This window comes from Mesitornis unicolor, unplaced genomic scaffold (assembly GCF_000695765.1).
Source record: "Mesitornis unicolor isolate BGI_N332 unplaced genomic scaffold, ASM69576v1 scaffold29251, whole genome shotgun sequence".
Lineage (NCBI taxonomy): Eukaryota > Metazoa > Chordata > Aves > Mesitornithiformes > Mesitornithidae > Mesitornis > Mesitornis unicolor.
The window spans coordinates 1-16,736 of record NW_010163591.1 but is presented as its reverse complement, the minus strand read 5'-3'; the positions used below and the strand labels follow the sequence as shown (position 1 = coordinate 16,736).

General features: G+C 38.9%; 1 protein-coding gene across 1 annotated transcript; it reads right to left on the bottom strand.

Moving 5' to 3' along the window:
* Window positions 1–2,502: 2,502 nt before the first annotated feature.
* Window positions 2,503–15,172, bottom strand: LOC104535052 (S-methyl-5'-thioadenosine phosphorylase-like). Its single transcript, XM_010194023.1, has 4 exons — window positions 15,092–15,172; window positions 11,786–11,872; window positions 4,765–4,823; window positions 2,503–2,674 (listed from the first exon to the last, which is right to left on the bottom strand). Exons 1-4 carry the CDS (start codon window positions 15,170–15,172, stop codon window positions 2,503–2,505), a joined length of 399 nt encoding a protein of 132 aa, XP_010192325.1.
* Window positions 15,173–16,736: the final 1,564 nt, after the last annotated feature.

Sequence of the window (16,736 nt, the reverse complement as noted above, 5' to 3'; positions counted from 1 at the left end):
AAGCTATTAGCAATTAAACAACAAAATGAAAATTCACACTGGTATCTGCTATATACAAAACAGTTTCAGCACTCTCTGCCTCTCCAGGGGCAGGAGAAAATTCTCCCATTATAGAGAATATAGAGTTTATAGAGTGCAACGACACCATAAAAATAATAGTGGTGTATGTGAGACAAAGAATACAAACAATGAAGTTGGCAGCTGTTACAGGATTTATTTCATGAAGCTGTTTTTTGCATCTTCCCAACTAAGCTGAGTCATACAAGTAAGTAGTCACCTCCTTACTCTTCCTTTCCTAGCAAACACAGCAGCAAACCAAACAGAAAGTAATGAAAAGCCCCAAATCATTCTGCTGACCAACAGCACTGAAATAAACTAACAAGAGCCAAAGGTATAAAGAAGTTTCTTCCACACTTTTTTAGGCTCTTATTTCAAAGAAGAGAACAACTGCTGTAGCCCATAATAGTATCTGTGGTTACTTTTGGATTTGGAAGGAGGGAGAACACCATGTAAATATTTTGGTACTTACTGAAGAAAATGAATCTTTTATTGTTTAAATATCTGGTCCAATCCACTGCAAAAGCAGGGCTACCTAGAACTGGTTTCCAAGGACCACATCCAGGCAGTTTCTGAGTATCTCCAAGCAGGGAGACTCCACCATCTCCCTGCGGAACCTGTGCCAGTGCTCAGTGTATGGGCCCAGCATGGTGTGAGTTAAATCTCTCAAAATGGACGATTCTCAGGAGTGATCCCCCAGTGGCAGGAGCAGCTGTGCTGGAGGGCATGTCTGGGACTGCCCAGGAAAGGGGCATGTCAAGGTCTGCTATGTGCCCTATCACCTGGTACAGGCAAGGGGTGGGAACAGAGAGTTTAAATACCCTCACTAAAGCCTGAGATTGTGTTCATTTGCCATCTTTCAAACTGGGCTCAACACAGAAACTGCTTGTTCAGCTGCCAGCTTACAAACTTGGCTGAACAAAGAAACATGCGCTGATACACCAGAGACCTTGGAGATGGTGACTATCTTTCACCTTTTCTACTTCTCCTGTAGCTATTTATCTTTTCTTTTCTCTCTTTCTCTCATTTTTCTCTCATTCTCTTTACCTTTTGCCCTTTTTCATGTGTGGCTGCCAGCAGGCTGTAGCTGGCAGTTTTGGTTTGGGGTTTTGGTTCTAATTATGGCAGTATCAGTCCCTAAACTTTTCTTGGTTCTTCTAATCAAATTGTTACAGCGTTGTTGAGTTGCACACTGTTCTGGTAACTTTGGGCTGTTTTGGTTTCTTGTCGGTGCTCTGTCGCATAGGGGTTTAAAAGTTTGAATCCAGGCCATGTATCTTGTTTAGTAAAATATACTGCTTATATCCTCCTGAGTGATTTGTATCACTCTGTTGGCATGCTGGGATAAAAGAGCTCACTTTTAAAGTGAGCATGACACATGGTCACCCTCAAAGTGAAAAAAGTATTTCCTGATGTTCAGAGGGAACCTCCTGTGTTTCACGAGGTGCGCACTGCCTCTTGTCCTGTCGCTGGACACCAACAGAAAGAGCTGGGCTCTGTCTTCTTTGTGCCCTCCCTTCAGGTATTTATACACACTGATGAGACTGCCCCAAGACTTCTCTTCTCCAGGCTGAAAAGTCTGAGACCTCTCAGCCTTTCCTCATAGGAGAGTTGCTCCAGTATGTTGGACTCAATGATCTTATGCGTCTTTTCCAACTTAAGTGATTATATTGTTCTCTGAAATATTGCCAGCGGCCCCACAAAAGCACAAAGAAGCTGCATAAACCATTCCGAACACTTAAAATTGGGTGCAATACCCAAATAAGACTTCTAGATATAGTTCACCTCTTAAAATGCACAACTATATTTTTGAAATATTTGTTGTATTTGGTGATTTTTAAATGTAGCTTTTTTTTCCCTGTTTGCTTGAATTTTTCTAAACATCAGATAATCAAGACGGAGAGCACTGACTGGAGTACAGAGACTTTGGAAAATAATTATGTCTTTATAACTCTTAGCAAACAAAAACTGTTAGCTTCTCTCTCTGTTTAAAAACAATTTCCTCTCTTTTCCCACTTTGTTGCATTTGATCACTCTTCTTCAGAGCCTCATTATTACTGCATACATTTTCCTACCTGACTCCTTCTATGCTTTCTTTCATCTCTTCATCTCATTTCAGATTCTTAGAGCAGTCTGTGCTTTCATCTGTGTTCCTCCCCCACATCTGAGAACAGATCTCTTCAGAAGACTCCTCCCAGGGAACTATACTTTGCTTCATTTGAGGTCATTCTTCAAAGCCCAATATTTCTTCTGTATCTGATAGAGCTGAACTTGTAATCTCATTCCCGTTTCCTGTCACATCTTCTTGTATGAATCTTTTTGCCATAAAAAATTAGGCCATTACCTCATGCCACAAAAAATTAACATTAGCATGTTATTGTTTAACCCCATTTGTCCTCTTTTTTCCTCCCCAAAACCAAGAACACAACTAAAAACAAGTGTTACTCACCTGTCAATGAATTGGTCAATTATGACAAGATCACCAGGTTGTATTTCCTCTCGTAATGAACCACAGGCAGTACTCACTAAAACATGTGAACAATTTTCTTCTTTTAATGCCCAGATATTGGCACGGTAATTAACATTTGATGGCATAATTGTATGATGTCTTCCGTGTCTGGAAAGATACATGTTACAAGGGTAAAATAAATCAGATTGAAATAGCCTTTCTTACAGAGAAAGAGAATTCCAGGAAATGTAATTTCCCTAACAACATTGGAAGTAGAACTTTCAGCTACTTCCAGTGTAGCTTGTTCTTCTAATCATATTAAGGTTCTTTCAGTATTTTATTTAAGAACACTACATCTCTACTTCTTAACTTTTAAGTTCAAGATTGTAATGAAAAGTATCTTGAAATGACAATGCAAATATACTTCAGCAGCTTCAAGAGTACAAAAAGCATTTTTCTCTGAATTTTGTCCATTCCATAGATTCTGAAAACCCAGGTATAGTAAATTAAATCTTACATACACTACAACAAATCTGTAAGATTTATATATGCCTCTCTAAATCTTCTGCTCAGAAGTGCTGTTTGTGTTCTCCTACCTGGAAAAGAGTAGCACATCACAGGAAATTAAAACCAGAAAGAACACACATTTTTAATCTGTCACCTTCTGAAAGTAGAATAATCACATTTTTCTCTTTGTTCTTAAAATGATCTGATATCTTTCATAGATCAGAGGAATGACTTCCCACTGTTGCAGTATATATTTTCACAAAGGAAATACTTCTTACAAGCACAAGCTTTTGTGCTATCTTTGTCATTGCTACAGAGGTTTATCACTCACATAATGATTAAACACATTTGAAAATTATTTTCAACCATATAATAAGAAAGGAAGAACTTAATATCCCAACTGATTCTTTCACAGAGACCAAAAGGTCTTAAGAACTTCATCAACTGGGAACTGGGAGTTGCTCACAACACGACCAAGCATTATCAGGCAGGATTCCCATGTTGTCACTATTTCTCATAAGCTACTAGGCATGTAGATTCATTGTTTAATGTTATCATAATCCTCTTCTAGAATATACATGCCTTTTTTTTTTTTTTAAATCTGGCATTCACGAGCAACTCTGTTATTTTTCCCAAAACAGAAAGTTAAGTTGCAGGTACCTTAGCCCCAAAAATGAATTAATAAGGGGGTTGTATGTGAATGGTCATAAATCCCAGTGAGAATGTAAGCCACAGGTGGGTTGTTCAGTCATCTGCAAGCCTACTCTTGATACAGCACAGCCATGAGATCTTGGCTTAGAATTTCATTTGAGAAAATTAGAAGAATGGTGTCTAGGTATGATAAAATACATGGGCAAAGTCCATGCAAGATAAGAAAAGTAAAACCACAGACAGAAGTATAGTTGCAGAGATTGTAACAGTCAGCAGCTTAATGGAAAAATACTGGCATGAAAAGATTCAGAGTCCTGAGTGCGCACCACTGGGCTGTAATTGTCCTGGCTAGCCTCCCTCTGGGCCTCCATCCAAACACCCAGTGCCTGTAACCTTGGTGCTTCAGTCCCCAAGCTCAGGCCCCAGCCTTCACTCCTGGCCTGAGCTATGTCACAGGTGTGCCTGACCCCAGCCCTGTCTCCTAAATGGCTTTCAGACCTATGCCGTAGTTTGTTTCCAGACCTGTCTTCTGGATGGACTTCCGACACACGCTGCAGCCTTGTCTCCAACCCTGCCTCTGTCCCATCGCCTACTGCTCTGGCCTGGACTCCCTGCATAGATAATGGACTTTATTCGTCACCTCAACTTGTCTGGGACTGCTGACAGACCCTTATCAAGCACCTGGCTCTGCCCATGTTTTCCAGATGCTGAGAACTGTGTCAACATTCTTATAACATTTAATCTAGTGGCATGTTGGTTTTAGATATCCGCACTTGTATTAGTGTGAAACTTCCATGCACTTATCTGCACATCCTGGTTCCAGTGTCTCTTCTAAATACGGTAAAAGATGTCTAAATAAAAATGACCCAGGGAGGAAGAACTACACAGGATGGCCTCCCAAGCAATAAAGTTAACAGCCAGGACTCAATGAAAGGGCATTATTTTTAAGTTAAAAATTCCAGACTTCTTCTAGACTTTGCTAGCAACCATACAGAGTAAGATGAAGTCAGAGTAAAAATTCAGTTAACTCAATGTAAAAAGAAAAAACTTCTGAGAAAATGTAACGACACATTTTAAAATCCCTTAAAATGCTCATTTACCTTGCCAGCAGCACACAGTCCACATTTTTAATCTTTCCCAATATCAAAGCATCTGATGGCTGCAAAACAAGCACATAACAATGAGTTACAGCCTGACAGTTGCATTAGAAATCTTAACTGCTACTTAAAAATAAACAGGATAGTTATGAAAGGAAACACCGGTTACCACTGTAGTCTCACATTTTCTTCAGCTGAGAATAAGACTCTAATTTGTTATGACAGATTAGTAAAACAATCTCAAACAAGAAGATCAAACTTGACACCAGAAGGATTATCACAATTTTTCTGTGTTCATACTAATGTTAATGTTGCCACTCCTCACTTCTGAAACAGTAATACTTTGAAATATTCTTAAACAGTATTTCAAACACTGCTAGAAAAATACGAAAAAAAGAAACAATGTACATGCTGCCCTTAAATTTGTTAGCATCTCTTTCCTGTAAACTTTGGTTGCTTTTTGCTAAACAGGTGCGATACTCTACTAAGCCCCCTCCCAACAGAAATCACATTTAATCTGTCTCTTTCCATAACACTCCTCAATCTCTTATCTGTCCTCTTTCTACCACAGCCCCCTAGCTCACACTGAAGGTGTGAGGAGGAGTTCTAGACTCCTCCAACCCACCCTTCACTCCCTGCCAAGTTTCTGATAAACTCTCAGTTCCCTGCTGCTGGGATCCTTACTTCTGGGAAGAGAGCTGTGAAATGACAGAGAACTTTTGGTACACTAGTGGCAGAAGCAGTGTTGTATTTGGTCAGTCCAGGGACCAGGAAACAGCATGCACTCTGCTCTCACAGCTAAGCAATGAGAACAGGCATTCCTCCTCAATAACCAGCCAGCCAGGAAGGTACAGCATTTTATCTGTAGCTGCCCAGCTGGGACATGTGCCTTGGACATGGTCATATTGTCCAAGAGGAGCAGGCTCCCAAGTCATCAACTGCCACTACAACAAATTAACTCCTCTGTGGGCTGTGTTCTGCTCCTGGGCTATATGCATCAGGGATTTGAAATACAGAATGTTTCTAGCTTCCTTTTCTGTTAAAATATGTAAGGCCTCTGTTAATTAGATGCTAAACTGCATTTGTGCTGAACAGTGGTCCAGCTGGATGTGCTGCTTCTCCTGCCAGTTCAGAGCTGCATGCATTTCACTGCAGTGTAGAAGAAATATAAAGCTGGAAGCCACTCTGTGCCAATCTCTCCTTCCACGGTCTGGGATTTAAACATGAAATAGCTATTAACAAAATTATGATTTATTTACTAATCACAAGTTTGCAAGTGTCTGGAAGGATTCACACATTTGCACGTAGAAAATTTCTGTTGCTTGCTACTTGATAGTTTTATTTGTACTTTAATGCCAGGCGGATGATTTCAATTATCATTTCACTTTAGAGCTGTTGATTCTACTACACACATGAAAATTTGCAGAGATCTAGAAAAGAGTAATAAGTGAGTGCTGTATAGCTGCATTTTAGAGATACTAATTTCTAATAAAAATACCACTTTCCATTCCCTTCTGCACAGCTTTTTTTGGTAATTTCAAATGTGAAATTTCTTCAAAGCACCATAATTTACTTAATCACGTAGGTATAAATTCTGTCAGACACAGGCTTATAACTTTTTTTTTTAAATAAAGGGAATGTTCTAGAAAATTTATTTTTGGAATGGTAGTATAGTTTGTCTTTTTGAATATTAAAAAGTACCCATTTAATATTAACATGTTGACATTTAAATGTTTCATGTATTTACTTCACTTTATATATACTCTTCTGAACCTGACACAGCTTTAAGAGCGAAATTTCACACAGGCCAAAACCCTTACTGTCTAGTTGCCAAGGCATTTTGATGTTGCAACATTCCATAACAATGACCGCTCGCAATAATAAGCATTTGGGGTTTTGTTTATTGGGTTTGCTTTGTTCTGAGAGCATACATTTGCTGCCTGAAGTAATAAACACACAATTTAGCTCACAGCAGGGTACAAAAACACTATTAAAACTAAAGAGGACTTCAGCCGAAATTCCTTCCCTCCTGTAAAAATGAAAAGTAAAGATCAGTAAGTTGAAGACTGGAACCTTAGCTTTACAAGTGACAGATTCAAGTTTATTGCAAGCAATAGATTTAAGTTTGTACCAATTTCCAAAAGATTTGGGGTAAAAAGGTGCAATTTAACTGTTACTTCATATTCATCCCCGCCCCAGAACTCCACTGAATTCTGGCATTCACTGCTGATGCAGCAATAACACAACCGCTTTGAAATCCAACAGGTTTCAAAATGTAGTTGAGCCAGCCAGGGTTTCCTGCTCTGTCCACTGCCATCCCAGTCACTTCAAAAGGCTTCAGAGTGGTCGTGTAACAGGACTGGTTGTCATCTTTATACAGATTTCCACAGAACACATTGAGGGCATCTGCCAGGTGACTGCTTGAATTCCTTTCTTGCATATGACTGCTACAATTTGCAGACACTGCACCATGGGTCATTAAAGGAAAGGAGGTAAGAAAAAATCAGTATGTGCAAAGTTACAAGGAAGTAAAAGATACAAAAGTTTCAAACTCTGTGTTAACCATGTAACAGAGCTAGTGTTTGCTTCTGCTCCAGTCTTTCTCCCACACATTCTTTCCACTTCTGTACCTCTCCACTATTATCTCAGAGGTAGTTGGCAGCTTTGAAATGCTGACAAAATAATAAAAAATTCCAATGGAACAATTTGAATTTAAAACTCTAATAGAGTACTTTTAAGTAAAAGTAAAAAGGCCAAATAAAAAGTTCTCAAACATTACTAATTCATACATGTATTCAACTACTTCCCCCTTCCACAAAATCCAAGTCAGATACATATTACTCAATGTTGCAAAACAGAAAAGGAAGCAGAGAACCCTGGGCAGTTAACTCTAAATTATGACAGTAACAAACAAAATAAATTCCCTTTGCCTGCAACACAAATATGTATAAAGTATTGTTCATGTGGTGCTTAATTTTTTCCTTGCTCTCACCTCAGAAGCAAGCTGAAACAGAGAATAGCATGAATATGCAAAATACAAATATAAGGAAAACTTGAGATGGAAAAATGTCTCATAGGTTCGCCAGGCTTTCATTTAACCTGTGATCTAGTTTAGAAACCAAATTATGCACATCATTCTGGGGAGGCAGAAGATGAGCTTAAGAGTTACGTCCCATTGTTTGATTTTCCTGATGCAAGAACACGAAGCTCATTTGCAAGGTGGAAACCCTCCACTCTGTCGGATACACCTATGACTAAAAAAACAGGAGGGGCACCGAAAATAATTTTCTAGAACAGGAAGATATTTTACCAAGTTGATGAAAGCTGTCATTCAGAAAGTAAAACAATCTAACTGAAAGTATATTCTAAACAAAGCTTAATAAAGCTTCAAAATTAAATGAAGAAGATAAATGCTGTTGCAAGTTATTTTCTCATCCTATAAGAGAACAAAAATTTCCATATCTGGAGATAAGATGCCAAAAGGGTTTAGGGTATTCTTCACAATGCAATGAAAATGGTAGAAGCAGACAAGGGAGGAAAGGATGGAATGTTAACAGCCGTAAGCATATTTATTCTTAAAAAAACTAAAGTACTGCACTTTTACTAATATTACTTATGTATCTTGAAAGATCATGGGAGGATCAATGCCAATATAAAGAACTGCAAAAATTCTCATGTTAGTTTCCTTTAAACTTTTTCACATTTCACCTGAAAAAGATATTGCCACATTCCCTAATGTTGTAAGCTTAGTTATTAAATGATTCTTAGGATTTGAGAAGGCTAAAGCAGAAGACAATTCAAGGACTCCTTATAAGCAAAAGGTAAACTATTATTCTGCTTCTAAAAGTAAAGAAACGGTATTAAAGAAACATCTATTTTATTGCTGTCAAATATAAAAGGTGTCAAGGAATGTCATAATCAGAAAGGTTTTCAGCTAAAAGCCTTTTGGCTATGTCCTTGTGAAGAAACTTAACAGTTAAAAACCAAAATTTAAGAAGAGTAGAATTGTGCACCGCATATTTACAGGATAGAATGAAATGGACATACGTTTTTTAACTATGCCTTGCATTTTCCTTTTGGCATTTATTTTCCTTCTTCCCAGTTTTACTTGAGCTAAATAGGCTTGATGCTGCATTCTTAATTCTCTCAGTAATTAAAAGACCACAGAATTCTGAACGGTTTATTTAGATTAAGTCTTCTACCTCTTAAAATTTCAGGCAGATTCTCTCTCCACTGAGATCAGAGCTCTCTGAAAAAGCATCTTTATGACAGAAAAATCACAGTGGTTTTATTTCAGTAACAATCAAGAAGAAGACACACCTTTAGAAAGAAAAAATAACATAGAGCACAAACCTCTAAATTTTTACATGCACACTTTAGCTGCTTTTCTTATCTCTGCTCTAAAATGAGAGGCAGCCTGTATAACACCTCCTTCCTGAATGCTAAATAAATTCCAGCAGCAAAATAAGCAAACATTAAACCACCTAATATAAATAAATCTGTGAAGCTTGTTTCTGCTTCAATTGAAGTCAATCAACTCAATCCACTCAATGCACGTTATGGCACTGTAACTTGTGGTTTAAGCCTTGAACATCTTACACCAGGGCTGATCCACCAGTTGCTCCATGAGGATGAAAACTGCATTCACAGTGAAGTTAATCTGATTCTATGCAGGAGAGAATCTGTGAAACAACCATCAGACTCATGGTCTGTGCTCTTAGGAGTTCAGATCTACAGGCAGAAAGAAGAGAAAGAGCCAGTGGGGGTATGGACAAAACCTTGCTGTTTGGCTGTGCTCCCCTTCCCAGATACTGAAACCCCATGAAGCTGCAGTTTTCAGGTCAGTTTGACAGTCCCAATTCAGCTCACAGTATCTAGAATCCACGCTCAAGTTCTTCCCATGACACCTCAGTTATACCCCACCTCCCCCTACACACATAGAGACAGAATATTCACAAGCCTTTTCCTTTAAGTTAAGCCTATGCTAAATGCGTAACACACAAGCTCAGACAGCAATTCCATTGATCAAGGCCCCTCATAAACTACAACAGGCAACCAAGATTTATTTTCCCCTATTAATGATGCATTCTGAAGAACACAGAAAAAGCATGGTAGCTAAACTGCTTCCTAAATGAAACTTTAAAAGCCCTTTGTACTGACCAAAGATGCAGGACTGAGGAAGATTTTTCCAGTCCCTTGTGCAGGAGCCATCCTGCAGGTACTCCTACTCTTCTCAGTAATACTAAACACTGCTGTGGGTCACCTACTGCACTGCAGAATTTGGGCCACCCAAATCCTGTTGCATCCCAGTGCTGTGAAAGAACATCCTCCCAAATGTTGTGCTGCCACTGTGCCTTAAGTCTGATCTGAACAGACCCCTGTGAGGGAGGAAAAGTGTGTTTCATCCTTACTGGATACGAATGCTTCAGTTAATATCTGCTACAATTTTTGCTTTGTAAGCAATCTCCAGATAGAGACATACTGTGACCATCCATGACTTACAAAAAATGAGGAATGCAATGGCAACTGCTTTGCTTTAGCCTGTGAATTCTACTTCAGATGAACTGGCTGCTGTTAGGAGAGCAGGGTACAGAAAATGGAGGAGGCAGGGTCCCTTCATTCTCACAGTTTGTTTACAGAATTTGAAGGATGGTGGAAAAGTCAAAAGTATTTCACTCATCATGTTTTCTCCTTCCTTAATCTTTATCTTCTTCTCCTTCTTGAATGGTGCACACACAAACTCCTCTTGATTTTCACACTTTTACTTTCCCTTTAAACCATTTTGAATGGAGGCATGGATTCCAATCACACACCACAGCACTGTTTTCTGGCAAGCTTCTACCCATAAAATGGCTCTTGCTACCATATGTCAGATGTTTTATTGTATGTGTACTAGTTTACAGTGGTAGATTCACGAGATATAATTTCAATAGCAATTACAAAGCACCTGGAGTCCCCTGGTCTTATGACATTATAGAATATCTGAGATCCAGTTCTATGAACCTCCTTTGTCAACTAGAACTTCTCTCCCCCTTGATTTCCCACCTACAAAACTCACTCTCCTCCTCTGTCTTGCCTGTTCCTCCTATAAATGCGTGCAGGTATTGTCCTTCACAACACGCTTGACACTGTGTATAGTGCCTCCACTCCACTCCCTTTTGCCCATCGCTACTATTGGATGTTTACAGACCTTAATTAGTGAATATTTGGATAAATCAAAAGCAGGGGTTACTTATATCCTCTTAATAAAACATTCACAACCACTAAGATCCTAATGTTTGATTGGTTTAATTCTCTCTCCCCTCAAATATAGTGGATAATTTTTATTTGTTATGTATTTTCTGACTTAGTCCCCTGAGCTCTATTTTACTACCTTATAAGGCTGGTGGTTAGATACAATGTATGGTACTGGACACACAACTAGTTTGAACAGTTGGACACAAGTAAGGTGGTCAGAGAGCAGTCTGGGTGCTGCACTGACATTCTGTTATGCCAGGACATTACCTAGATTTGCCTTCAGATTTGTTCCCTTGAGAGCCCGAACATTTACCAACACACAATCCTTCAGTAATTACCACCCAAGTGGGCTGTGACAACTGTAAGGGGAGCATTGGTGTGTAAAGCATAATTCAGTGGTTACAGGGAAAATGGTGGCCCGTATACCTTAAAGGACACTTCTCTGCAATTCAGAAAGGTTCCTGAAGTGATCTGATATATACTGCAGGCCACAAAACAGTACAGATTTGAAATACAGTTTATCCCTCTTGATTGCAAATTCAGGACCGAGTTTGTAAATTCATTCAGTCTGCAAATGAGAAGAGGTACAGTCTCCTTTGCACACCATCTTTGTAATACCTTGTTTCTACAAACTAAGAATCACAAAATACATAGCAACTAAAAGGAAGTAGTCTTGTGAAAATACCTCCTTTATGCATTCATTTAACAGTTTGAAAGTTCTTAAGGCATACAAACATCCTTAAAAATAGCAAAAAGTCTCAGTAATAAAAAAACAAGTTATACAGACCTTGCCGTAAGGAGTATCAACATATTTTTCTGTTCTTACTTCTAAGATATCTGGATCATCCAGGCCAGTTCCACCAATAATTCCGATCTTACACAGAAAAGTACATGTTAGTCATCTTGTGATTACACTCCATTTAACAGCATTTCTGAAAAACTAATTAGGCAGCTACAAAGTGTGTTTTCTGCTTGAGATGAAAAAGAAAAGAAATTTCAAATGACTAATTTTAAACAACTGTATTTAATTTGCCTATTTCTTATACTATGACATCTTTAAAGATGTCAAATTTTAAAAGCTATGGAAAATCCACAAAGATGTGCCAAGTCATCATTTAATTCTGTCATGGTTTAGGGCTGGGCTAGCCACTAAAAATAAAATAGTGTTATTTGGGAATGCCTCTAATGAGTGAGAAATACCTATATAAAGCATATTATAACAAAGGCTTCTTGTTTACATGGGGAAAAACAGTCCTATACATAACCACCATACTGAATACCAGGCATTACTATATAGTATTATACATACAGAAGGTTTTTGTGTTGATTTGCCAAGATCTAAGAACTTCCCCATTTCTGTAAGCAGTCTCTGTACAGCTTCTGAAAAGTGAAATAGCTCAACAGCATCTTCACAAGTGAAATAAGAAACTGCCAACACCTCCTGTGAGCTGGATTTCTTCACATACTTACAATTAGTTTGTCTGGTACCTGAGAAGGTATAAGTGCCCTCAATCAAACTGCCTGCTGCTGTGTCACTGTCTCCTTTGTAGACACACTAGCGTCAGGTTTTATTTGACTCACAACCTAAGTTCCCTAAGTGAAAACTTAACAGACTCCTGCTCCTCCTACTTTTTTTACTAAGTCTCCTCAAGTACTTTTCCCCAAATTTTTATGAAAGTGACTAACAGTTTCAAAGCATAATGGAAAAGGAAAAGAGAGGGCAAAGTAAAGAGCCACTTAAAAAAAAAAAGTATTTTATTTCCTTACGAAATCAGGATAAAAGTCCCATGTTGTGCTTTTATACAACTTGTAGTGTGAAAGCATGAACTGACTCACAATTACCACCTGTCATGCTTTAGTAATCACCAGTTTCTTGTTCTTGCTCATTCCTCATCTGTTTTAGTTCTTTTGCAATAAAGGGGAAGAAAAAAGGTAATTTGAAACATATATTCTCACCGAGACTAAACTAACCTGTGATCTCATACTCCAACTAAAGAAAAATTTTCTTGTTTCTATTTAATTTCTGGAAAGTATCTTGGTTTTGTCTTTCTAGGGATAATTCCGTTTTTAATGAAGTCAAGTTTTCTCTTGAGTTCAGAACACTTCTAGCTCTTTGGAGGGAATGAGGACTGTCAGGCTTTTCACAATCTCAAGCCTAGTAATGGTATTTAAAAATAATGTCACCATTTATCACACATAGAAAAAATACTCCTGCTTTTTCCTTTCTCCAATGCAACCAGTTGTTGCAAAGTTTGTCTCACTTGTAAGGTGAGGAATTCACATCATGGCTGAGTTGCTTATAAAGGGAAAAAAACTCTGAACCATGTTGGCATGATGTATTACTGTATGGTTCCACCATTTTACCACACTCCCCTCCTACAACACACCCCACTGTTCTTATTCTAGCTTTTTCTTAACTTTCCCATTCAGAGACCTCATTTGTTCAACCATTATATTAGCTGGCTCATCAAGCATTTTGTTTCTATCAAGCAGAGGCTCTGTGGTCCTTGTTACACATCACATACTTCTGAGAAAGCCTTCCTCACCAGATGGTTTTGTAAACTCCCATACTCTGAAGAAGTTTTAGCAGTTCTCTTATTTCCTTTTGCTACCCCCCTGTGGAGCACGAGAGGTAGTGCAAAGGAAAATACCAGAAACAATCCACAAACTCCGACACCAAATACACTCAAGCATTTGGGAAGACCTAGATCACTCTTTGTAGTAGTATTGATGGATCTGTTCTCATGTTACTCATGTCACTTATTTATCACATTCAGATTGTTAGATTCCTCATTAAAATCTTGAAAACTGTACAAATTTTAGGATGAATAATTTATTGTCTTAAGAATCATGTAAGAAGTGTACAACAGGAGCAATCATAAAGCTCAAAATCAACAAAAGACTGTTAACATTGTTCACACACACATTCAGTAAACATAGAAGATCGCTACATTAACAGAAGCCAGGATCAAAATTATGCCTTTTTTTGAATCTGGAAAAAAAAGCAGTTCCTTCAATAACTTAACTACTTTTAGTTTTGTGTAATGCTTGTTTTATCAGTGCCTTACGAATGCTCATCTGTCTGAATTATTATGTCTGGCAAAGTAGAAGTTGTGAAGACTGAGGAAAATGGTGCAATGCTGGAGATAACCCGCTACAGCTAAATGACATACACCTTATTTTGGAACTGTAACGCTTTAAGGTCCTTAAGAATACAGCACTCTAATAGACAGTTCCCGCATCAGAAAGCAGCACACCTGATCCATGGCAACACAGAGCTCAGTCTGTCCACAGCAGCATAGGCATGGTGAGGCTGCTTTCAGATTTGCTCTTGGGCTCCCTACTCCTGCTGCTGTAGTGACATCAATATGTGCTTGTGCAGCACAGTTCAGCTCCAGAGCAGGCTTTCACACCAATGGCCATGCTGTCAAGAACAGTTGCACTGCAACGAGCTGCCAAAATATTGACAGGGTGGAGAACTGACAGCACTAAAGAAGAACTAGACCACCTTGAATCTGCTTTTGCCTTCTTCCTCCCTGCAAAACACCTCAGCAGCAGTTTGGTCAACCTTTAAGCCACCTTAGGCAACACTGGCTAGAAAAATGATGGGTCACTATAAATCACAGGAGAGTTACTACAGTGGAAAGAAAGTTAGGCCAGCACAGATTTGCTAATTTGCTTCTCCAGCCCTGTGTCCTGGTTTGAGCTAAATAGAACTAATTTTCTATTTAGTGATTTTACTTTTCAGCTCAGTCTCTTTTAAGTGGCTGAACTTGCTGAAACCTAGTAGGATGTTTTTCCCAGATAGTGTGAACTGATAAGCTCAAGGCTAAGTTGTCTCACCATGGGTGCCATGTCTGTGTCTACGGGGCAGGGGGGGAAGCGGACCCAAAACTGATCAACGAGGTATTCCATCTCACATACGTCATACTCGATATAAAGCCAAGGGATCACAAGGGTCTCGACCCTTCTTCCACCTTGGAGCTCTTCCATCTCAGACCCTTCCATCTGTCTTGATCCTGCAACGGCCAAAGTCCGAGCAGAACCCTGCTAGTTCATCTGCATCTGATCCTGATTCATGTGTTCCTGCAACCTGCTCCCACTTGCTGCTGAGTTCAGTCTGGGACTCCTCCATTGCCCTGCTCTGCAGAGCCTCTTGTGACGTATTCGTCATTGGGGTAAAGGTGGAGGGGGGAGGATTTTATATTGGTTTTGTATATATCTGTACATATCTGTATATATTTCATTCTTTTCCTATTTACATTATTATCTTGCAATATTAGTATTATTGTTTTATTAAATCTGTTTGTTTTATTTTCCAACCCATAAAGTCTCTCTCCTTTATTCTCTTTTCTCTTCCCTTCTGGGGAGGGCAGAGCGGTTAATAGAGAGCATCTGTCCAGGATTCAGTGGCCAGCCCAGCCCTAAACCATGACAGCAGGTAATGACAAGTTGGAGCTGGCAGTTAGTTTTACTAACTTAGTAAAACCTAGTTTTATTATACTAAAATTAGTTTTACTTCTCTGCAAGAGAATTCTTTTCCTCCAGTTTACATAATCTCCAGGAATATCAGCTGCATGTGGGGGCTGGAGACCTAAAAATCTGAATTAAAATTTAGCCTCAGTGGGGAGATACACTACCAAGGAAGCTGAGGTCTGTTTCTACCCAGTAGCCTGGGCATTAAAAACAAGGAATGGCAGAGAGGAGTTGACTCAGGCAGAAAAGTCTGACCTTTCCTCAAAAGACAGAGACAGTTACACCTAGGCGTGCCTTCAAGAATGGAAAGATGTAAAGCTCTATATTCCATTCCAGATTTTGCATCCTACGAAGCGACTTGAAGGACCTGTAAAAATTAATGGAGGCTGTAGCTAAGGTTATCTGGAATTAAATCAGAAGTAAAATAGCACTGCAGTGGAATGAAACATGAAGTATTTTACTATGGTATAGTCCACCTCAAACATTGTGGTGAGAAGCAACAAAAGTGAAACCTAACAAAGTTATCACACCAATAACTACAAAATCAAAAACATTTCTCTGTGGTAGTCCAAATAATGATCACACCTAAGTGTCCACTTCTCTTCACATGCTGTTCAGTGAATTTCCTCAAATAGGAATCAAGCACAAGATATAAAAGTATCAGTGCTACAACAGTGTACACTTGTCCATCTCAGGGTCTTAAACACTAGTACATGTTGAGTGTGGTGGCAATCAGCTATGAGTCTTTCTGACAATTAAAAAACAATGAATACACCTGTATTCCTCTCTTCTATTTTGGGGACAATGAGAAGAGGATAGCATTTAAAATACTCTCATTTAAAAGGAGATAAACACCAAGCTGCATGCAATTTACAGTTAAGAGAACAAGCCTGCTATCTCTGTAAAATAAAGACAGCTTATAACCAATTTCTACACACAAAGAAAACTGGGAGAGTTACTTCACCTCAGAAAACTAATCCATATTTCGGTAAAACACAAACTCTGAGTTTTAACTTAACTGGTCTGCTCATCCCTAACGCAGGGCATCGCTTTTAGGAGCCATTTTTTAAAGACACAGGATATACAAGTCTTAGGTGAAACTTTTGTTCCGGCTCCCTTCTGCTGCAGCTTCGGGATTTGTGCACCCTGCGACAGCTACAAGCCCGCTCCAGTCCCTCTCAGTAACCAATCCGACCGAAACCCTAAGAAGCAGAGGTCTCTAGCTACCATTCAAAAAAAACCAAAAACAAACAAACAAAAGA

Excerpts from the sequence above, each read along its gene's own strand:
- LOC104535052 (XM_010194023.1), bottom strand. The coding sequence starts at position 15,172 with ATGACGAATACGTCACAAGAGGCTCTGCAGAGCAGGGCAATGGAGGAG. Across the intron at positions 11,873-15,091 it reads TCAGCAGCAAGTGGGAGCAG|ATCGGAATTATTGGTGGAAC; the intron begins GTTGCAGGAACA and ends TTTCTGTGTAAG. Across the intron at positions 2,675-4,764 it reads GACTGTGTGCTGCTGGCAAG|ACACGGAAGACATCATACAA; the intron begins GTAAATGAGCAT and ends GTATCTTTCCAG.